Consider the following 24,352-nt stretch of genomic DNA (forward strand, 5'->3'; position numbering starts at 1 on the left):
ACTACAGCATTAATAATGTATATTTTTGACCGTGTTTTTTCTTTGATCTGTATTAATATATGTATTTATTTTATAGGTTTTTCTCTTTCCTGTTATTCATCACTCACGATGAAAGGATAAAGAGCAAACTCCTCAACAAATATCTATTTCTTAAAAGACATGAAGACAACACTCCTAGCTTCACCCTTTATGGAAAATACCAGAAACGGCCAGAAGCGGCAAGGTGGCATTGATAAGACTGAAGTCGAGAGATACCTGACCTGTCTGGCAACACTTCCACCACTGAAAAAGGAAGACAGAGAAAGACAGGAAAATAGAGAAATGTAAAAGAGGAAAGACGACATGTACATAAGATAGAGCGGTAGAGATGGTGTTAAGGGAATAGGAAGAGAGAGGAGAGAAGTTGAGGAGAGAGTCCACAATTCACTCCTAACCTGTTCTGAGGAACTGGTAGGGCTTGGAAGGGGAGGGAACAGGGTGAGAGGGAGGGGGTAGAGGAGAGAGAAAGAGAGTGAGAGAGAGAGAGGGGGGGGGGTGATAGGAGGGTAGAAAAAATGGCCTCTCACACACACACACACACACACACACACACACACACACACACACACACAGGCAACTAAGCAACAGAGAAAAAAACTCACACACATAGATCTTCAAAGCCACAAGTTTCATAGACTGACAATTATCCTAAGAGATTACATCTGGGGGATTGCGTCAGATAAATAAGGTGAGAAGAGGGGCAAGACTCAGTCACCTCAGCGCAGCAAGACAGACACAGACAGACAGACAGACAGACAGACAGACAGACAGACAGACAGACAGACAGACAGACAGACAGACAGACAGACAGACAGACAGACAGACAGACAGACAGACAGACAGACAGACAGACAGACAGACAGACAGACAGACAGACAGACAGACAGACAGACAGACAGACAGACAGACAGACAGACAGGGATAGCAGCTCAGAGAAGAGAAAAGAAGCAGCACTCCACCACTCCACTCAAAGGGACTTGGCTCAGAGAGACGGAGAGAAGAGAAGGAGAGCTCCAGCTCACACTCTACTCTACTCTAACTCAGAGGGACCAAGGACACAGAAAGCCAGCGCTACCGCTCTCACTCCCTCACATAGAGGAGCACAGCACAGCAGAGAGAGAGAGAGAGAGAGAGAGAGATACACTTCAGCGAAGAGTCTCCATTGCACAGACAAGTGACTTCAGAGAAAAAGCCAAAGAGAACAGAAGAAAACCAAGGATTACATGGGTCCCTTTTTCTCCCCTCCTTGGATTCTTCATTTTGATGAGAAAAAGCTTTAGTCTTTCTGTTTAGAAATTGTTTATTTCATTAATTTTTTGAACATTTTTGCTGTCTCCCCGTACCCTCTTCTAACCCTCCCCTTATCTCATCCTCTCCAGAGGTGGTAGAGGTAGTTTCTCATTTGTATTTAATGAGGAGTGAGTGGTGGAGGGCGAGAGGTGCTTGTTCCCCAGCAGAGGTGTTTTGAGTTATGGACGTTGACACATTCCTTTGGAACACGAGAGGAATAAGCAGCAGCAGTGTTGTCGTCGTCAGCCGCCGGGGGTTCCATCTCCCGCTCTCAGCCCTTCTCCCTCTCCCCTCTCCAGCATGGTCCTTTCTGTGAGCCTCTCTCCAGTCCTCCCAGCTCCAGTACAATGTCCAGATGGACAGTGACTAAGGGTGCTGCCGCCTGGTCCTGCATTCGTCTGTCCCTCATCTCCACAATGCTCATCCTCCTGCTCTACCCGTTGCCCTCCACGTGTCATCACAATGCACCTGGGGTCACCGCTCACTCCGTGCTGCGCTTGCCCAGGGTGGCCAACACCTCTTCAGCCACTGTTGTGGGGAGGCATGTGCGCAGCTATAACCATCTCCAAGGAGACGTGCGCAAGAGGAAACTCTACTCCTATCAGAAGTTCTTTCTCAGGATTGATAAAAATGGCAAAGTCAATGGCACCAAAAACAAAGACGATCTCTACAGTAAGTAACCCCATAAAATATGCACTCCCTCAGCTTATGTTCTGTGAGTTTGGCTTCTTTTCTCTCCCCTCTCACATGTGGGTCCCATAGAGTTTGTGGGGTGGTGGTTTTCCCCCATTGTTATGGCATTGCTCTCAGATTTTTCTCCACTGCACATTCACACATAATAGGAACCTAACCTGGTATTCTGGTGGGCAGCATAGATCATGTGTAGCCTGTGTTTCGTGTCTCTCTCTCTGCCTGGGCAGCAGAAGGTTCTAGAAGCAGCATGTTTGTTGTCTCAGTTACTCAGTGTACTTTCCTTTAGAGCACGTCTACTGGAACCAATTAGAAATAGCTTGAAGAACCCTTTTGTCTCTGAGCAAATATCTCAAAAATAAATATCATCCCTGTATGTTTTCTTTTGTGACTTATTATATCACTTTATTATAGGTCATAATACTAGTGATAGTAGTGGCATATATAATGTTATCATTGTTTGAGGTTTTCATCAACCTCATCCCTTCCCAGTTGCCGTAGCTATGTCCTTTACCCTTTATGGGCACGGCTGACATGAATCTCTCTAAGTGCTTGTCCATTCACACGCCCCTGCTGAGAATGACACCTCAGCTCCTTGTCATGCTGCTCAAAATGCTACAATTGCCTGCCTGGGTGCCGTAAAGTTTACTATGCAGTGAGCGATACACCAGACACCCAGGACAACACTCGCAGCACCTGACCGCCACAGTCTCTCTGTCCAAACTGGCCGTGCACTTTCTGAACTCTGAACACACTGTGGCCCTAATAAAAGAAGGCTTTGCCATATGGAGCCCATGTGGTGTGAGGCTTCTCCTCACTGACAGGCCCACTCAAACGCTGAGGCTGTGCAAGACATGGCTGAAGGAATTTCAATTAGCAGAGCTTCCTCTCGCCTTCAGCGCTCACAGCGCTCACAGTTCAACCATTAGAATCAGACGTGTCAAAAAACACCAAAAGTTCAAGCTTTGAAATCAGGTCAAGACATTAACACCCAGGCGTTGAATACTTAGATCGTTTGAAAGTCACTTTACAATATTCTATAGGGGCGTCTTTCTTGTTTATGGAAAGATAGCGGTAAAAAAAGAGAGAAAAAAACTAAAGAGAATATTGACTATTTTGTGGTGAGTGTCCAATGCATGCTGCATGTGAGTGGTTCCCGCCAATAGCCAACCACATGTGAATGTAATGCGGTTGTCATTTGCTCCCACATTGACCTTAGGCACAAGTCTGGCTGGTAATAATGCTGAAACCAGATGCACAGAGCACTTCTTGGGGAATTCACATCCCATGCAGACCTAATACTGTCCCATCTGAAGTGTAGCTAGACTGGGCCAGGAATGTCTGGGAGGGGGGTTACTCGCCACTTTTTTAGCCTCTAAGGAGATTTATACACAAAAACATTTTATATGAATCTAAAAGTAAAATGCCCACCAGGTTGCAGCAATGTCCTGTGTCCCGCTGACTTGAAACCCATCAGCTTGTGGTGAAAAGTCAAAGATGTGGCACAAGACGTGGTGATAAGCACGTTTTGGTTTATTTATTCAGAAACTGTGGAAACTACAGTTTAAAAACAAGGGGGACTTGTTGACTAGTTGAAATGTCTCAAGGTAGCAGGAAGATAGAGAGCTGCATGGTAATATTGCTATATGTTGGTGGTGATGATAAAGATGCTGGGGGAGCGATTGTTTTCTCCTTGCTCTGCAGTTTGTCCAGTCATAAACCCTGACAGTGGGACAGCTGAAAAATGATCCTAAGTCTTTATTGAGCAGTGGAAGGGAGATTGTTCTGAGTACATGTTCATCTAGCCTGTCACCTTCTCTTAGTCTATTAGTAGCCTGCAGCATCATGGAATTTGTTATTTTGTTCAAATTAACAAAATATCAGAAGACTTTCCTCATCAGGACAGAGATGTGATGTTCTGTGCTGAAATAGGTTCACTTGGAGTGTCTCCAGAAAAATGTGTGAAAATGTGTCATACTTTGTGAGGCAAAGCAGACATTGAGTAGGTGTGTCTGTCTGTAAACTTAGATGTCATGGTAGACTGATGCGTGGCAGAATATGGTGAAATTGGCTCTAATTACACAGCGTGGGACCAGTAGACATTGCCTAGCCAGGCCTCCACTGCCCACAGAATTGTAGCCTGTTAGGGTCTTTAGCCTCTGCAGCTTTGATGTGCCCATGTACGGAGGCTAAATGTTTACGTACGGTAGAATCAAAAGCCAAATGAATGAAAGATCTTCTAATTAAATTAAATTAAAAGTCTGATAACATATCTTTCTGGAGAATGATATGATAATTAGTGCATGCTTTTGTTTATTTGTATAACCGTAGGTCAGTTTAAGCCAGACCTTTCAAGAATCATGGCACATTTCTTTAGGTGCAGGGTGAGAGTTGGTCCTTAGTTAAATATTCTTGGTACAAATACCTAGGTAGGACACACTACTTGGGCACAAACCTGGTTTCTTAGAGCCTCTTTGTGTGCTGTGTTGGTCAGGTCTGTGCTGCAGCCTGGCAAGTCTGTTACCCAGCCCCTTTCTCTCTCTCTCAGCCGGGCCCTCCACAAAAGACCCATCTATGCGCTGTTTGAAACCCAATCCAGCCCATATTGTGTGATTCCCTTTCAGAATCCATCTGCACAGTATCACTTTGTCACACTGTGTTAGCAGATATTACTCTCCAGTATTAGAATAGTATAGCACTGCATGTGTGAACCAAACAAACAAGCTTATTTTCATACTGAATCATCCAATATGTCCAATCTTTTTTGTGTTTTCTTATGTCACCAAGCAATAAGAAACTGTTTATAACAGATGGGCGTCTTTATCCTTAGTCATTCTCTCGGATTTGACATCTGGACCCCTCTCCTCTCCTCTCCCTTGCTTATCAATGAAACAAACTGGAATGGAATAAAACACCCTCTAATATACTTAACTCACCCACAGTGGACTATGGTCGGAAGTTATATACTGGGGGATGCTGGGGAGGAAGGGGGCCTGCTAATGAGCATCATTAGACCCTGACAGTTTTGATTGAGGGGATTTAGCAGTTTAGGGTTCAACTGCAGGTTGGATTGTGAGCTCCCCAGTCAGTCTCTTTCCAATCATGTTGTCAACTTTGTGGGGTGTACTTCACGGAGGGGACAGGCAAGTAGCCATCCATCTCCCTCTCACCCCATTCAGCCATTGCTCGAATCTGATGCTGCTTAATTAGTATTACAGACAATCTCTGCCAAAACGGGTTGTTCCGAAGCCAAACTCATTTGTTCGTGTCAAGTTCTAAGGCATTAAGAGAACATTGATGTGTTGTGCTCCCAGATGAGATGATGGTGTATAGCAAACACAGTGTGTTTGTAGTAGCAGCACTTCATCTGTCATGTCATGGTTCACTCCTTTCCTTATATAAGGACCCTGGACATTATGTTTTTTCATTTTATATTGCATCATTTGATACAGATACCTCTAGATCCTATATTCAACTTGCACCATGCACTTTTAACTGATGCCTTAATATACACTACCGGTCAAAAGTTTAAGAACACCTACTCATTCAAGGGTTTTTCTTTATTTGTACTATTTTCTACATTGTAGAATAATAGTGAAGACATCAAAACTATTATAAAAATATTGATAATACAGAAGATATGATAAAAATCAAGGGCTTGTTTGGATTTAACCAATTTCAAAGATTGTTTATATAACTTTACCTCCTTTAAGAAGACAGGGGGGTAGTTAAAAAAAAGACATGTTTTGCCATGATGATGAAGTTATTATATGTACATTCAGCTTCCTGTCCTCCATTAGAAAACCAAACATGATGTTATTAAATGTTAAATGGGTATGAATAGATCATTATAGGTACACTACCGGTCCAAAGTTCTAGAACAACTACTCATTCAAGGGATTTTCTTTATTTTTACTATTTTCTACATTGTAGAATAATAGTGAAGACATCAAAACTATGAAATAACACATATGGAATCAAGTAGTAACCAAAAAAGTGTTAAACAAATCAAAATATATAAGACCCTATAACTATCCAACCTTTAATAGTGCGTGTTATCCTCTGCTGGCCTGGCTGGCTGGATCTATCGCAGGATGCATCTCTTTCTGAGAAGATTTGTGAACGGAAATGGTTCTGACAAGAGGTATCATCTTAAGTGTTGCAAATGAGGTCTTAGTGTACAGCCCTCAAATTAAACTCTGGACCTCAAAGCCAGTTCCACTGCATTTTTTCATGGTTCCCCTCTTATCAGATTCAGATTGTTTAATACTCACATGTACAGGGTTGCAGATGTGATTGCAGGGTACAGTGAAAATCTTAGACTTCGAGCTCCAACATCAGAGACTGATTGAGACCTGGGACACCAGGTGGGTGCAATTAATTACCAGGTAGAATAGCAGGCTCCGGACCTCGTAGGGTCAGAGTTGAATACCTCTGGCACAGAGGATGGGGGGACTAGGTAAATCTAGAACTTTTATGGTTCCACCAGATCCTGGATGATGGAGGACAGGGGCTCTGATGTTCCATGGCTCAGCATTAGAACCATGTCTTAGCAAAAGAGCAATGGAATAGGCTATAGACTAGTGGTACCTTTGGCAATGGACTAATATGATTGGTTGGTGATGATCAATCAAAAGGGGCGAGTGGAAGTTGTAGAAATATTAGTTTTCCTAATAGTTATGTGTTTATGTTCCCTTTTTCTCAGCCCATAATTACAGTTATTGGCTCTTACGTGCTTCTTCATGAGCTTTGTGGTGGTGTTGAAACACAAAGCTGTGTGTTCCCTCACTGGTTTGCATTCTCTTAGCAAGTGGAAGTGTGGTTGTGTGTCTCTTGATAATGTGTTTATGCGAGGATAGAAAAACACCATGATGTGAAATGTGTTCATGTGTAAGTAAATGTATGTTGTAACAGCACCCGTCTGCACCACACGGATGGTACTCTCTCTTGAGTGTTCTCCTTCTGTCTGTGGTTATAGTGCACATTTATGGTTCTCCTGGGAAATCTTAACCACACAGGCAATAAAAGTGAGTTATGAGGAGTGTGTGGATGTACAAAAGGTTAGTGCCAGCGTTTATTTTTATTATATTTGACCTTCGTAGACTTTCTCTTTTCTGATTCATAAATAATGACCGACTGTTTGACCAGGGGTTTGGAGAATGTGCATTCCAGCAGTTCTGAATGATGTCTAATTTACTGTTACGTCCTGTCCTTTTATATTTAGTATTAGAAGCAACATGTTTAGGGATTATTTTATTCTAGACCAGGGGTGTCAAACATATGGCCCGTGGGAAACAAACTCAATCTACTTTAAAATGACTAAAACCAAATCTAAACTGTGTAGAATGATAATGGACCTACATTCATACAGTTTCTTGACTGTGTCCAGCTCGCTAATAATCACCTAAATGAAAGCTAGACATTCAGGGAGCATCAAACATTGCAAAAACGATAGATAGAGGACAAGTTTTGTTACCTTTTGACGACGAGGAAATATAACCAATTTTCAGTGATGCCCTCTGGACCTCGTTGAAGACCAAATGCCGCCCCCAGGGGAAAATGAGTTTGACCCTCCTGTTCAGGATTCAGGATAAATTATTACACATGAGTATTTTTTTTGCATTGCTTATGAAAACTGTTGTGCAAACATTCTGAGTGTTTCCATCTGTGTTATTTAATAGTTTGATGTCTTCACTATTATTCTACAATGTTGAAAATAGTAAAAATAAAGAAAAACCCTTGAATTACATTTGACTGGTACTGTAGGTTCTGGATGGCATGAAGCTTGACCCCAGTGATGTACTGGGCTGTATGCATTACCCTCTGTAGCACCTTGCGGTCGGATGCCGAGAAGTTGACATACCAGGCAGTGATACAACCGGTCAGGATGCTCTCGATGGTGCAGCTGTTGAACTTTTTGAGGATCTGGGGACCCATGCCAAATCTTTTCAGTCTCCTGAGGGGGAAATGGTGTTGTCGTGCCCTCTTCAAGACTTTCCGTGGTGTGTTTGGACCATGATAGTTTGTTGGTGATGTGGACACCAAGGAACTTAAAACGTTCGACCTGCTCCACTACAGCCCCGTCGATTTGAATGGGGACTTGTTCGGCCCTCCTTTTCCTGTAGTCCACAATCATCTCCTTTGTCTTGCTCACATTGAGGGTGAGGTTGTTGTCCTGGCACCACACGGCCAGGTCTCTGACCTTCTCCCTATAGGCTGTCTCATCGTGTCGGTTATCAGTCCTACCACCGTTGTGTCATCAGCAAACAACTATATGCTGTATATAACGTTTCCCACATTTTCGGACTACTAAACAACTATTGATATAGAATACCGGAGAGTTACCTTAAGTCGCAAAGAAAACCAGAGGTGCCTCCACTATTCTAGCACCATTTCAACTTCAACATTTCAAAATCACCTATGATTAGTCTAATACAGTGACAAATAAAAAACAAAAACAATTTAGTCCAATCAATGTAAGCTAAATATCAGGTGGCTGTCCATTTTACTGATTTCTGTGTGTGTGTGTGTGTGTGTGTGTGTGTGTGTGTGTGTGCGTGCGTGCGTGCGTGCGTGCGTGCGTGCGTGCGTGCGTGCGTGCGTGCGTGCGTGCGTGCGTGCGTAAGTTAGTGGTGAAAAAGTACCCATTTGTCATACATGAGTTAAAGTACAGATACCTTAATAGCACAGATACCCAGTAAAATACTACTTGAGTAAAAGTCTAAAAGTATTTGTTTTTAAATATACTTAAGTATCAAAAAGAAATGGAATTGCTCAAATGTACTTAAGTATCAAAAGTAAAAGTATAAATTATTTTTATTTCCTTATATTAAGCAAACCAGACGGAACAATCTTCTCGTTTTTTTATTGACGGATAGCAGCGGCACACTCCAGCACTCAGACATCATTTACAAACTAAGCATTAAAATGTTGTGTTTAGTGAGTCCGCCAGATCAGAGGCAGTAGGGATGACCAGGAATGTTCTTTTGATAAGTGTGTGAATTGGACCATTTTCCTGTCAAAATGTAACGAGTACTTTTGGGTGTCAGTGAAAATGTACGGAGTAAAAAGTACTTTATTTTCTTTAGGAATGTAGTGAAGTAAATGTAAAAGTTGTCAAAAATCTAAATAGTTAAGTTAAGTACAGATACCAAAAAAAACTACTGAAGTAGTAAATTAAAGTATGTTTACTTAAGTACTTTACACCACTGCCCCCTACACCCCTACACCCCTCCACCCCTCCACCCCCTACACTCTCTCCACCCCCTACACCCTCTACACACCCAGGTCGACAGACTTGTGTTGACAATTTCTGACTTTAGACCTTTCAGCCAGTATCTCCCTTATCACAGGGGAAGTTGGAGCTGTTTAAAGAGGTTGTGCATTCACATAGATCTGTGAAGGCCTATTACAGAAAAGTTCAAACTTCATCATTTTGCTCATCTTCAACTAACCCCTGAACCCCTCTCAGGAAAAAAAGGTTGATCAGGGTAGCTTAGCTTTGTCTTCAAAACATCTTCTTCTTGTTTCTGCCCCCTCATTTGCCCTATTTAGAGTTCAACATGGAGGTATGGCGGTCCAGATGTATGCCTAACCTTTAACCCCATTACTTAAAGAGAGGGTCATTTGTGCCAGGGTTAGTCTAAGGGGGAACACAACTGTCTCCTCACTATCATTGTGTACTGTCTGTCTCTAACAAGCTGCAGTCAGAGAAAAACAGAGAGCGAGAGAGAGAGCGAGAGAGAGAGAGAGAGAGAGAGAGAGAGAGAGAGAGAGAGAGAGAGAGAGAGAGAGAGAGAGAGAGAGAGAGAGAAAGAGAGAGAGAGAGAGTATGTGGTGCAGTGGTAGAAAATTATGATACCAAATTGTCATACTTGAGTAAAGTAAAAGATACCTTAATAGAAAGTTACTCAAGTAGAAGTAAATGTAAATATAATTGCAAAAATATAGTTAAAGTATCAAAAGTAAAAGTGTAAATAATTTCAAATCCCTTATATTAAGCAAAGCAGACGGCACAATTTTCTTGTTTAGAAAATGTACGGATAGCCAGGGGCATACTGCAACTCTCAGACAATATTTACAAAAGATGAGTTTGTGTTTAGTGAGTCCACCAGACCAGAAGCAGTAGGGATGACCACGTGTTATCTTGATAAGTGGGTGAATTTGACAATTTTCCTGTCCTGCTAAGCATTCAAAATGTAACGAGTACTTTTACAATATTTGCTTTATGAATGTAGTGAAGTAAAAGTAAAAGTTGTCAAAAATATAAAAAGTAGAGTACAGATACCCCAAAAAAGTGTAGGAGTTAAGTGTAGGAGTTAATACTTGTATTCGCGTTGTTTTGCAGTGGATAAATGTTCACACAGGGGCCTTGACAACTTGTGACAGCTAAACTCAGCTGAACCTCTCATTTATATCGCCACACATGAACCCCAATAAATGGTTTGACTTCCTGCAAGGCTGTTTAGGCCCAGTGCAGTCAAAACTCAGTTTTACCTGTGTTTTATATTATATAGTACAACACCTGATGAAACTAACACTGTAAAAGTGTGAAAAAAATGGGAAAAAATGGATTTGTTATTTCCTGATAGTTGCTGGTTGAAAATACAATCTACACAGGACCTTCCATGCGGTACATTTATTAATGCACCAACAACAAATAGAGTTTGAAAACTCTCTGCCATTAACACCTCGTTTTCAGTTTTCCCCTCCACACTCAGACCACTCCCAGACAGTCCTAGCAAAATACTTGCTTGAGAAATAGTTTTTTGCTAAAAAGCAATTTTTGCCATTTTTTATGGAAATCAATTACAGTAAGGTACTTAATTGTTACCCAGAAATGATTTGATATTGATATAAAATCGGCTGCATTGGGCCTTTAAGTACTGTTTCTACTCAAAATTCAAATAAGGAAAGCTAGCAGTCTATGTGGTGACTCTTACCAAATTCGCTGCGGACAAGGGGAAACTGAGGCATGGCTCTAGGGGTCACAGTTTTCCCCTATTCTTTAAAAATCATTATTTAAGTATATTGTTTCAGCACTTTCCTGATATTCACCCATCAATTTACTCTTGTGTCAATCATTGACTCATCTGAACATGTTTGAAATAAGACTCAGATTACGTGAATCGCATAGTTCTGCCACTAAACCATCCAGCCACCTCTTTATTCTGTCTTCCAGCAACCTCTCAGCCCTTTGTAAACTCCAGTTTTCTTCTCTGAATGGATTATTTACCATGGAATTTTAAGTTGGCAATCTTTATTTTGATGAACTGGTTTTGAGTTTTCAATGTCTACCTTATTTGCTGAAATAGTGCAGATTCAAAGCCCTTACAGACATGCAGGAATGTACTTATTCCTTAAACCAAACCAGAATGTCAAAGGCTCACAATTCGTCAGAATGATTCAACAGAAGAGCAACCGTTGTACAGACTGTCAGCTCTGCAATAGTATGTTGTTGCCCAGAGCCCAGGATTGGTAAAGCTACATGGCAATTTCTCTTTTTTGGAAGATGCACTGCTAAGTCTAACTTGGATAGGCCAATGTAGTTGAATGGTAAGCTGTCCAGGGAGGGAAAAGTGAGCATGTTTCATGTGTCTGTGTGCTGCAATGTTACAAACATTCACTAGGTCAGGTCAAAGTTGCAAATCATCGAGAACCACAGACATTACAACACATTCAGAGATGTGTACACACGCACACACACACACCGAGTGTGGTGGGACAGATGGAAGTTGGTGAGCGAGAGAGGAGAGAGAGTCTTAATGGAATCATCAAAGGTAGCTCAAGGAGACCAGTGCTCCGACCAGAGACGCATCTGGAAGGTCGTCCCATTTTAAAGGAACAGGCAGGAATGCCAGCTAATTACCCATTGCATGCGTGAGAGGGGGGCTGTCCCTGGGCAACTAGTGGCTGGAGCAGGAGCCCTGGATCTTATCCGTCACAGATCCTATATCCCGACACCCACTGCTTTACTGGCTACTAATGCAACACATTCCCACACTGGGCCAACACTGGTCCAACACTATCCCCATCCACATGGATGACTGCTCTCACATTTATAAGGGGGAACAGAGTGTGTGTGTGTGTGTGCGTGTGTGCTTGTGTTTTTGTGAATGTGTCACATACTCAATACCTGCCCTCAATCTGGAGGGATCTAAAACAACAAACAGAAAACTGTAACACAACAGACAGAGGAAAAGCTGTTGATGCACTTTCAGCAGGAAATGTTGAAAGTTGTGGTGATAGGTCTGGAGCGGATTAGTTTGTTAGGCCTACCGCTTGAGTGCTGCAGTGCATGGGACTTTTCCCAGCAGTAAAAAGGCATCTGGACTTCAAAAACATGGCACCTTAAATCCCAATGACCCCAGGTTCATTACATAGCATGACGTAAAGAGTCTATAAAATGTCCAGAACAATTGGAATCACAACATTATGTTTACGCATGCATACCGTTTAGAAAATTCAAGAAAGGTTCTTAATTACCTTGCCAGATCAAACCCATAAACACACATTCATACCACTCAGTGCCCAATGACATGTTTTGACATTTACCGGCAAAGATTTGGTGCTATACCATGCTGCAGAACCAATAGCATTGGGTAAATCACATTATCGGAGAAGACTGCATTTTTTTCTAAAACCAGCGTGAATATCAACATGCATTTAATTTGGTCTTCAATGTGCTTAAAACCACCATGACATAATACACAAGTACTATTACCCGGCATGGTAAACTGATCTCAAACCATGCTAATGTGAATGTTCTGTCTCAGAAAAATCTAATGCTATCTGTTGGCTGGAAAACAGAGCTCTGGTATTTGAAACATCACATTTATACTCAGTACAGGTGAATATTTTCTTCCAAATATCTGGATTGTCTTTTAATCATGCTTTGGTGCCATGTTTAAAATCACACACAGCTTGACAGTGTGGTTTCAATGTTACTCCCCTGTGTAAGACTGCCCCTAATGCTGAAGCTGTTCCATGGAGATGAACCCCTGTGCCATGGTGAATTTGACAGAGCATCAATCAGGCTGTCACCAGTTGTCAGAGGGAAGATCTCTCAGATGTTAGTCACTCTAACCTCAAGGAACGCATATCAAACTTGGAATTGTTGAAAAGTGAAAACAAAACCTGGAGTGTTTTTATACTGAAACCTAACGGTTTTACAATTAAAACGCAGACAAGTACCTTGCCTTCTCACACCCAGTTGTAGGCCATCCAATGGGAGCAGAGCAGCAATATAATCTTAGGAAGGGCCTAGAAGATAAACTGCGGAAACACTTCCACAGCCCTCTTTAACCTTAAAGTCCTGCTCCAGTCTCCTTTTCAGCTAATTTATCACCTGAGTTAGTTAACAACAGGCACATCTCAATAGGTGGTCAAGGTAAGACATAACATGGCACAAATGGGGGAGGGGTCTTTCCTCTATTGTTCCTCAAGCACGGAGGGATGCCAGTGACATCAGAGGGCACCATCAGGCCAACTCCTTGAAGTCTGCACAAAAACACACTATTTTGTTCTAAACATTTTTTTTCCCATGAAGTGTGTGTACATAACTGTATTTATACATGGGATCTTGTTTTTCAACAGGAAAAGTAAAAAACTGGAGTCACCCCTAACCATGTTTAGGAGGCAGGGGGAGTGTGTAGGGGAGGTGAGGGGTGTAGAGGTGGTGGGGGTGTACAGGAGTTGAGGGTTATAGAGGTGGTGAGGGGTGTAAAGGAGGTGAGGAGTGTATTGGAGGTGGGGGTGTACAGGTGGTGAGGGGTGTAGAGGTGGTGAGGGGTGTACAGGAGGTGGGGGTGTACAGGAGGTGAGGGGTGTAGGGGTGGTGAGGGGTGTACAGGAGGTGGGGGTGTACAGGAGGTGAGGGGTGTAGAGGTGGTGAGGGGTGTAGAGGGGGTTGGTGGAGGAGAGCTGTGCTGCTCTGCAGTGTAATGAAGCCGGTCCTAAAGAGAGCCCAGACCCCTCTTCACTGATCTCTCAGGAGCCTGGGAGCCAGAGTCCTGTGGAGGCCAGATCAAAGGTGTGAAGCACTGCTGTCAGGAGCCAGCTCAGGGTCAACACCTGACCCCCAGCCCCACTCCCTGCCCTGCCACTACCCCAGTCCCACCTCCTCAGCCCCCTCCCCTGCCACTACCCCAGTCCCCCTGCCCAGCCCTCCCCAGCCCCCCTCCCTGCCTCCCCATCCCTGGCCTGCCACTACCCCAGTACCCTTCACTGCCACTACCCCAGCCCCCTGCCTTGCCACTACATCAGCCCCAGCCTCCCTGTCCTGCCACTACCCCAGTCCCCTAGCCTCCCATCCCTCCCACTACACCAGCCCCAGCTCCATCCATGCCACTACACCAGCCCCAGCCACCTCCCTTGCCACTACACCAGACATAGCCCCCTCCCCTGCCCTTGCCACTACACCTCCTACCACTGGCCCAGCCCAGCTCTAGCCCCTCCTACCTACCCCTGTAGAGTTGTGAACCAGCCCACTGATAATATGCTTCGCCAACAAGTTTCAGACCCAATCCCAAACCCCAACCCCAAACCGTGCCTCTTTAATAGGGCCTGAGCTGTCTCTACACCCCAGGATCTGGAAGGTTAATTGGAAAGACATGCCTGTCATGGGGGCAGCAAGTTGGAGTTCCCAGGACAACTATGCGCACAGTCTGGGGTGACAACATTGGTGGTCTTGTGGCATCTAAGCTGCTTGAACTGTAGTATAGAATTGGTGTCTGGTGTTGATGAGAAAATGTAAGTTTTCTCTCAGAATAGGGCATGCATTGTATGTGCTGTAGTAGAGTCTAGGGGTAGAAATGGGGAGGCTTAGCAGTAAAGTCGGCTGGATGAAGCAACAAATGTTTAGGTAATTATGACAAGATGTGATAATGTGAGTTCTGTCACCCTGCCAAGAAACCACGTCCCTCTGTGGAGATAGAGGGTCCGTGGGCAGGGACGGGAGGAGAGAGGCCACCTACAGAGCCTAGGGTATAAGGCAAGGCTGCTGCCAATGGGAGTCACACCAGGCAGATGACTCGACCACCCAATGGACAGTCAGTGAACAGAACTGAACTGAGCCACCAGCTGTCTGCTCTTCAGTAACCCTGTAATTAGCAGACCTGGCCTCTGCTAATGGTACTGTAGGAGAAACCCTAGACACACACATTACTCAAATTCTGTGAACACATCAACCAATTGAGGTTGAAAGAGATAGAAGTCACGACTTACCTTATCCAAACCAAGGTATTTCAGAAATGTTTTACCTGAGCTCATACAATATCACAATACACCATAAACACACTACCCCTTCTTCTGTGCAGTGGTAAATTCCTTTAGTGAGGCAAGCAAACATTGGACCACAAATCTAGGTAGCACAAATACAGTTTCATACAGTGAAATGAGGCGGAAAACTGATTTTGGACTCTGTTAAAGTCTTGTCCATCTCTGGAACTAACCCTTCATTAGCAATGAAGAATGCAGTCGACTGTTACAGGACCTTGAGGCCTGGTTTTACTGAATCTGCAATATAAAACTAACACAGTCCTGCTATATACACAGGTGTTTTTCTTAGTAGTTTCAGAAAAATGTTGATTGCAGAATGTCAGCACCTTATTTTCTTGTTCATTAAGAAAACTTTGGTTATTACACTTTCAATATTGGTCATAAAACTTAAAAGTCCACCCTCACAAAACAAAAATGTCAGTTTTGGTCGACGTGCCAACAACAGGGAGAAAAAAACAACCCCCAAACATAAAAAGAAAACAGATTGAGGAGGAAGCAACAGGGGCAGAAGGAAGATGAACAGACGTAGATGCAGTTAGAGATAAGAGAGGGACAAGAGAGAGAGAGATAAACGACGTAAAGAGAGGTAGAGTAAGGATACTAATTTTACTGTTGTGAATGAAGGGGCCGACGAGAAAATGGGTCTGGCCCTGTGCTGTGCTGTGTTGTCATATTACAGGGGAGCTAGAATTTTAAGAGTTATTTTGAACCAGTCACTCTTGCGCAGATGGTGAAGGTGTTTGTTTCAGTTTGTGTGTTTAACTGTGACTGTGTGTCAGTGTGAGTGTGTACAGTAGGTGCAAGTCTATGCAGTGTGTTGTATTTCCACACAATTTCATTATCCCAAGTAGGCTCAATACACCTGTATCATTTGGCATTGCCTCTCTCTCCCTGTGTCTCTCCTTCTCTCTCTCCCTCTGTCTCTCCCTCTCACTCCCTTTGATAAGGAATTATTCCTCTCTAATCTGACTGACTGTCATCCAATCATCCCCCCTTCCCATCCCCTGTTCATGAAGCTGAGGAAGGCAGAGGAGCAGAGAGCAGGCCGATAGCCTTAACACCACTCAATAGCTGTGTGCAACCAGAGCCCATACGGAAGGGGCTCTCTCACGCCCGCCATGTATAGAGAAGCCTGTCTAATCTGTCTGTTGAGTGGTGGCCACACTGCTTGTTCTGCCGGTTCACAGGTGCAGATAAAACCTCTCTGCCTTTTGAAATATGTCTATACATATGCAGGATCTTAATTTGAGCCAGTTCCCTACAGCAGGAAAATAATCCTGCAGCAACATAAGCGAAAATCAAGTCTGAAATTTCAAAGTGGAAATCACAAACTTCAGGAGACTTTTAAAACCTCAAATACACTACAAGTTTAACATTTCCTGGAAAGCTCTCCTGCAACAGTGTGACCAAATTAAGATCCTACATCTGTATGTTTTCACACTCCTCCTTTGGACGTTTTTGTCTTTGACTGTAGAAGGAAAACTAGGGGATGGGAAGTCTGACTAGAAGTCATGACCTTTGAGTAGAATCAACAGCTGCAGACTGTATTGGTTCTAAGGTGAAGTTGGTTTACACGGAAGTCCCTGGCAGGGGTAGACTAGAGTCCCCAAGTGAGATACTCTTCCTAAAAACTGTTAACCATAACATGTAACCCAGTACAGTACAGTCACAGAACACATAGTCCAAAGAGGAAGATACCACTGATCAAAGAACCCTGCAACATCCCTCCTAAAAGCAAATCAAATCAATTTGTATTGGTCACATACACGTGATTAGCAGATGTTATTGTGGGTGTAGCGAAATGCTTGTGCTGCTAGCTCCGACAGTGCAGTAATATCTAACAAGTAATATCTAACAAATTACACAACAAATACCCAATACACACACATGTTAGTAGGAATGAATTAAGACTATATACAGTTGTGGCCAAAAGTTTTGAGAATGACACAAATATTAATTTTCACAAAGTCTGCTGCCTCAGTTAGTATGATGGCAATTTGCATATACTCCAGAATGTTATGAAGAGTGATCAGATGAATTGCAAATAATTGCAAAGTCCTCCTTTGCCATGCAAATTAACTGAATCGCCAAAAAACATTTCCACTGCATTTCAGCTCTGCCACAAAAGGACCAGCTGACATCATGTCAGTGATTCTCTCGTTAACACGTGTGAGTGTTGACGAGGACAAGGCTGGAGATTACTCTGTCATGCTGATTGAGTTCGAATAACAGATTGGAAGCTTCAAAAGGAGGGTGGTGCTTGGAATCATTGTTCTTCCTCTGTCAACCATGGTTACCTGCACGGAAACACGTGCCGTCATCATTGCTTTGCACAAAAAGGGCTTCACAGGCAAGGATATTGCTGTCAGTAAGATTGCACCTAAATCAACCATTTATCGGATCGTCAAGAACTTCAAGGAGAGTGGTTCAATTGTTGTGAAGAAGGCTTCAAAGCGCCCAAGAAAGTCCTGCAAGTGCCAGGACCGTCTCCTAAAGTTGATTCAGCTGCGGGATCGGGGCACCACCAGTACAGAGCTTGCTCAGGAATGCCAGCAGGCAGGTGTGAGTGCATCTGCACACACAGTGAGGCGAAGACTTTCGGAGGATGGCCTGGTGTGAAGAAGGGCAGAAAAGAAGTCACTTCTCTCCAGGAAAAACATCAGGGACAGACTGATATTCTGCAAAAGGTACAGGGATTGGACTGCTGAGGACTGGGGTAAAGTAATTTTCTCTGATGAATCCCCTTTCTGATTGTTTGGGCCAACCGGAAAAAAGCTTGTCCGGAGAAGACAAGCTGAGCGCTACCATCAGTCCTGTGTCATGCCAACAGTTAAGCATCCTGAGACCATTCATGTGTGTGGTTGCTTCTCAGCCAAGGGAGTGGGCTCACTCACAATTTTGCCTAAGAACACAGCCATGAATAAAGAATGGTACCAACACATCCTCCGAGAGCAACTTCTCCAAACCATCCAGGAACAGTTTGGTGACGAACAATACCTTTTCCAGCATGATGGAGCACCTTGCCATAAGGCAAAGGTGATAACTAAGTGGCTCGGGGAACAAAACATCTATATTTTGGGTCCATGGCCAGGAAACTCCCCAGACCTTAATCTCATTGAGAACATGTGGTCAATCCTCAAGAGGCGGGTGAACAACCAAAAACCCACAAATTCTGACATACTCCAAGCATTGATTATGCAAGAATGGGCTGCCATCAGTCAGGATGTGGCCCAGAAGTTAATTGACAGCATGCCAGGGCAGATTGCAGAGGTCTTGAAAAATAAGGGTCAACACTGCAAATATTGACTCTTTGCATCAACTTCATGTAATTGTCAATAAAAGCCTTTGACACTTATGAAATGCTTGTAATTATACTTCAGTATTCCATAGTAACATCTGACAAAAATATCTAAAGACACTGAAGCAGCAAACTTTGTGAAAATTTATATTTGTGTCACTCTCAAAACCTTTGGCCAGGACTGTACATATGGACGAGCGATGTCAGAGCGGAACGGACTAAGATACAGTAGAATACTATAGAATACAGTATATACATATGAGATGAGTAATGCCAGATATGTAAACATTAAGTGACTAAGATACCGTAGAATAATATAGAATACAGTATATACATATGAGATGAGTAATTGCAAGATATATAAACTTCATAAAGTGACGAAGATACCGTAAAATAGTATAGAATGCAGTATATACATATGAGATGCCTACAGGCAGCAGCCTCTAATGTGCTAGTGATGGCTGTTTAACAGTCTGATGGCCTTGAGATAGAAGCTGCTTTTCAGTCTCTCGGTCCCAGCTCTGTACTGACCTCACCTTCTGGATGATAAAGGGGTGAACAGGCAGTGGCTCGGGTGGTTGATGTCCTTCCTGTGCTGTAAAGTAGGTGTCCTGGAGGGCGGGTAGTTTGCCCCCGGTAATGTGTTGGGCAGACCGCACCACCTTCTGGAGAGCCTTGTGGTTGCGGGTGGTGCAGTTGCCGTACCAGGCGGTGATACAGGCCGACAGGATGCTTTCAATTGTGCATCTGTAAAAGTTTGTGAGGGTTTTAGGTGACAAGCCAAATTTCTTTAGCCTCCTGAGGTTGAAGAGGCTCTGTTTTGCGCCTTCTTCATCACACTGTCAGTGTGGGTGGTCCATTTCAGTTTATCAGTGATGTGTACGCCAAGGAACTTGAAGCTTTCCACCTTCTTCACTGCGGTCCCATCAATGTAGATAGGGGGGTGCACTCTGCTGTTTCATGAAGTCCACGATCATCTCCTTTGTTTCCTTGACATTGAGTGAGAGGTTGTTTTCCAGGCACCACACTCCCAGAGCCCTCACCTTCTAAAAGTGGGTCCCCCCATGTCTCATGCCGCCCATTAAATCACCCCAGAATGGCAGGATGTTAGAAATGTGTGTCCAAGGAGTGAGAAGAGGGATGGCTCAAATGAAAGATGTCACAGGGGAGGAAAAGTGAAGGTGAATCAGTACCAACTGGTCCCATTAACTACCCTGACTAGCCTGTCAAAGGCCACCTTATGAGACAATATCTCCTCTCCTCTGACCCAGGCTAGGAGGCTCCACACTGGGCCAGACCAGCCACCAAGGCCCTGCCTACTTGCTTGATACAAAGACCCACTTCCACCAAAATTGGTTCTGAGCTAATCCCCTCTAACCCATGATAGCTTTGTGGGTTTATGCAACTGACTTCAGGATGAAGGCGTGGGGAAAAGGAGACTAGTTACCACAGCTTTAATCAGTAATTGGTTCAAGAAACATTTAGACTGCAAACTGATACTTACATTTCGGCTTTCCCCAGCGTGCCGCTCCGAAAACAAACAAAAGTGGATAATTTTTTTCCGAGGCTTAGCCCTGGCCAACACCTTCCACTCAGGATTTATGGCCCGTTAGCATAGGTATGAAATGTCGGCTCAGGCTCAGCCTGTCTGTTTTCCATGACTGGCACACAGACACACAGCCAGGCAGCCAATTAGGAGTCTGTGGTTTTCTGAGGGATCAAGCAAAGATGACAGTGATTATTTAAAACATGGGCAGGGATAACAGTGTTAGTTGACCCCCAGTGTGGCTTAGATGGGATTCTGTAGTGTAGATGACTCAATAGGTTCAGTAAACGTACTGGAAAGAACTACCCTTAGTAACTTACAACATCATGGACTACAACATACTGTATCCCATTACAGATGTAGGATCTGTATTTAACCTTTATTTAACTAGGCAAGTCAGTTAAGAACAAATTCTTATTTACAATGACGGCCTACCCCGGACGACGCTGGGCCATTTGTGCACCACCCTATGGGACTCCCAATCAAGGCCAAATGTGATACAGATAGATTCAAACCAGTGACTGTAGTGACGCCTCTTGCACTGAGATGCAGTGCCTTAGACCGTTGTGCCACTCGGGAGCCCAATCTTAATTCGAGCCAGTTTGCTACAGAAGGAAAATAATCCTGCAGCAACAGGAAATGTGAATTATTATGTTAATTATAATTCATGGATATTTTTGTAGGGGTTGAGGTTGGGCAAATCAAGTCTGAAATTTCTAAGTGGAAATCACAAACTTTAGAAGACTTTTAAAAACGTAAATACACTACAAGTTTGCATTTCATGCTTTGCAGGAACATTTTCTGCAACAAAATAGTGATCAAATAAAGATCCTACATCTACAGTATACATTAACTGTAACAGTTACTTAATCAACTGGCCTGCCTGCATGCTACAACAGAAAATAAACAATGGAGCCTAACAACTCTATGCAGTCAAAACAGAGACACTGCTAGCTTTTTCAAGCATTTCAATGACTCAATGACTTCTATCACATCAGTTTATTGGCCTGGTATAACTATCTTAGAATGTTTCTGTGTGTCCGTCAGGTGTGCTGGAGATCAAGTCAGTGGATGTTGGGATCGTGGCCATCAAGGGGCTCAGCAGTAACTTTTACCTGGCAATCAGCAAGAAAGGAGAGCTGTACGGCGCGGTAAGTTTAGCCCGTCATGAAATTCACACACAGAATAACAATATCCCTAACAAAAACTGGAGCTAATTATTTGGTTGAGTATACAAACTTCCCATTAGACTGATTCAGTGTTCAGAACACTCACTAGTTAGATGCCAGCTAGTGTTTTCACACTGCCACTCTACTGCTGAAATCAAGTCTCCTTTGATGTTGTGTGAGAGCTCTGCTCTCCCCTGTCCTCGGGCTCTTAGAAAAGCCTAGGGTTGTTTTAAAGGACAGTTCCACTCCACTGCCCATAAATAATCCCCTAGCACAAGTCGGCCCGGCCAAAAGAGATGTCGTCTAGAAGAAAGTAAGGCGAGGCGCCCCTATCGCCCCTCTTTCCCAAACACACAGATCCTCCCATATACCACACCATGCTTGTGCTCCGCTTTATTCAGACCAGAGAAACACAATGCAACAGCTTCTCCATTCTACTAAAAGCCCTCAAGGGCTACCGGCACTGTTTCATGTGCTCTCATACAACATCATCTGTTACTACGGCTCTCTCAATAGTGAAATCAGATTAAATGAGACACAAAAAGAATTCTAGCTAGGAAAATAATTCCCAATGACGTATTCTACTATGTCACACTAAAGTACTGTCATTCATTCAGTAAAGCTTTGGTGGCTTGTCTGTCCCTCATTAAACAAGCATTACATTCTGATAAGCTTGTTCTAACTTCATATATACCATTTGGTGGGAGATCATTTTCACACACGTTTCTATGAGAAAGAGGTAGCCGACATGAGTTAAACACACTAGGCAAAAAAAATATTCTCATATGCTTTGGGAACATTCACTTTACTTCTGGAACTAATTAGCTGTGGCTCAAGAGCATTTTGGGAAAGGAACATTCTTTACTGGATCACAACTGTATTCATTTTCGTGTCTAGTTAGTCAGAACACTGAATGACAAGAGCAGTCTGTTAGAAGCCTGATGGAACCCACTGCTGTTATGACTCTGCAAGTCTGCATTTACACTGTTGTTTAGCTTGCCTTATTGGAGCCAAACAAACTGGATATCTGGATGGGAACTTCTGCTTCATAAATAAATTATGCAAATGTGACCCCAGTTCCATTGCCTGTGCTGCTACAGTTGTTGAATCACTCACTCACAATTTGTTTTTATTGTTTATTCTCCAGAGGGACTTTGGTGTTGACTGTCGGTTGACCGAGCGGATTGAGGAGAACAGGTACAACACCTATGCCTCAGCAGAGTGGCGGAACAAGAAGAAGCCCATGTTCGTGGGGCTGAGCGCCAACGGTAAGCCCATGAGGGGCAAGAAAACACGAAGGAAAAACACTGCCACCCACTTCCTGCCCATAGTGGTGTAGCCACCTCATTGGACAGTTCCTTCCCCTGTGAATGTTTCACTGCACTGAGGAGAAAGACCGGAAACCTTCAAAGACATAATGGAGTCATATGGAGTCAACTTTTGAACTCATTATCATGGAGTCTGACTGATGATGTCACATATTTGTTTTTAAGTTATGAGTCGGCACAAGAGAAAATATGAAATGTTTTTTTCAATTAATGAACTGTTGGAGACAAATCTCAATACTGAATAAGAGGACAAAAAAGGGACACTGATTCCAACAGCGTCACTGAAGACAGGGTCAAAGGGCAGAGTGTATCATGTGTATTTGTCGTTGTGATGATCTGTCGATGCAGTTATTTATTCTGTAGTAACTGATACGAGGAACTGAAATTGACACTCAAGCTTTGTGACCCAGTGAAGGGCTAGATATACAAACAGACAGACACATTACTGGAAGCACTTGGGTGACTAAGATGTGATGAAAGAGAAGCTGGGCCATGGAGTGAGTCAAATGCAGAGAATTTAGTCATACAAGCACCATAGCATAAACAACCCTTACAAACATTATTAACATGCAAGTTCACTGTATTGGATATCTCTATTCCTTTACCTGACTGCTTTAAAATAAATTATTTATTTTATGTAATATTTAAAGAAACCAAAAAGACAAAAAATATGGATGAACAAATTCTTTTTTTATCATATATGCTCTTCTTTTTAAATACTAATCTATCGTTTAAACATGAATCAAATAAATATATTTCTCTTTACCATGTTGAATTGTCTCTTTCTAGGTTTGCACCTATTTATATCACAATATCACAGCTTTACAGAGCACATGTTATGCACTGTAGGTCTATACTTAAGCAATAAGGCCCGAGGGAGTGTGGTATATGACCAATATACCACAGCTAATGGCTGTTCTTATCCACTACGCAACGCGGAGTGCCTGGATACAGCCCTTAGCTGTGGTATATTGAAATATATCACAAACACCCGAGGTGCCTTATTGCTACTATAAACTGGTTACCAACATAATTAGATTAGTAAAAATAAATGTTTTGTCTCCCCATGGTATACCACGGCTCTCAGCCAATCAGCATTTAGCGCTCGAACCACCCAGTTTGTAATCAAAAATAACATGCCTGTATCAACAGCAGCTGTAAGTGGTCAGATGAACAAATGAATGGAAATAGTGGTATGCTTTTTGAAATATCAATTTACAACTACCAACCCCTTAATTAATTAGTTGGGTACTGTAGGTACAACAGGAAGGAAAAACGTACAGGTCAGATTTCCTAGCAGCTTGACCAGAAGGAAGGAGCTGTTTAGAAGCTGGTCACGATGCCAGAACATCAAATAAGTATTTGACAGCTTGTTCCTAAATTCTTTCATAACTCAGGGATTGACTTTGAGGTTCCACGGTGGAAAATGTTGACAAACAAACAAACCTCAAACTGGGGTATATTCTGTCCAAGATTCATATGTCAGCCAGTGTTCTAGAGAAAACATTGAGCGGACTTTGAGCAGCACGCAAATGCTTAAATCCTTAAAAGGGGAATTACAGATAAGGTAAAACTATGGACGTTGGACATCCCACAGAAATACAAAAAGTGATAACCAGCCAAAGAAGAATACATACAGGAAATACAATATCCCACTGGGCACAGACGTCAATTCCACGTTCCACTGGGAACAGACATCAATCTATTCCACGTT

The 24,352-nt window shown here is 43.1% G+C and overlaps 1 protein-coding gene across 1 annotated transcript; it reads left to right on the top strand.

The window, feature by feature from the left end:
• The first annotated feature begins 894 nt into the window (after positions 1-894).
• LOC139536965 (fibroblast growth factor 10-like) lies at positions 895-23,403 on the top strand. The gene is made up of 3 exons (XM_071337737.1): positions 895-2,001; positions 21,189-21,292; positions 22,458-23,403. Exons 1-3 carry the CDS (start codon positions 1,677-1,679, stop codon positions 22,647-22,649), a joined length of 621 nt encoding a protein of 206 aa, XP_071193838.1. The 5' UTR covers positions 895-1,676; the 3' UTR covers positions 22,650-23,403.
• Positions 23,404-24,352: the final 949 nt, after the last annotated feature.

The sequence above is a fragment of the Salvelinus alpinus genome, chromosome 1 (assembly GCF_045679555.1).
Source record: "Salvelinus alpinus chromosome 1, SLU_Salpinus.1, whole genome shotgun sequence".
Classification (NCBI taxonomy): domain Eukaryota; kingdom Metazoa; phylum Chordata; class Actinopteri; order Salmoniformes; family Salmonidae; genus Salvelinus; species Salvelinus alpinus.

Bases quoted from the DNA above. Each gene is read 5' to 3' on its own strand.
- LOC139536965 (XM_071337737.1), top strand. From the start codon at position 1,677: ATGTCCAGATGGACAGTGACTAAGGGTGCTGCCGCCTGGTCCTGCATT. The intron at 2,002-21,188 runs GTAAGTAACCCC...TGTGTCCGTCAG, and splicing joins AAACAAAGACGATCTCTACA to GTGTGCTGGAGATCAAGTCA. The intron at 21,293-22,457 runs GTAAGTTTAGCC...TTTATTCTCCAG, and splicing joins AAGGAGAGCTGTACGGCGCG to AGGGACTTTGGTGTTGACTG.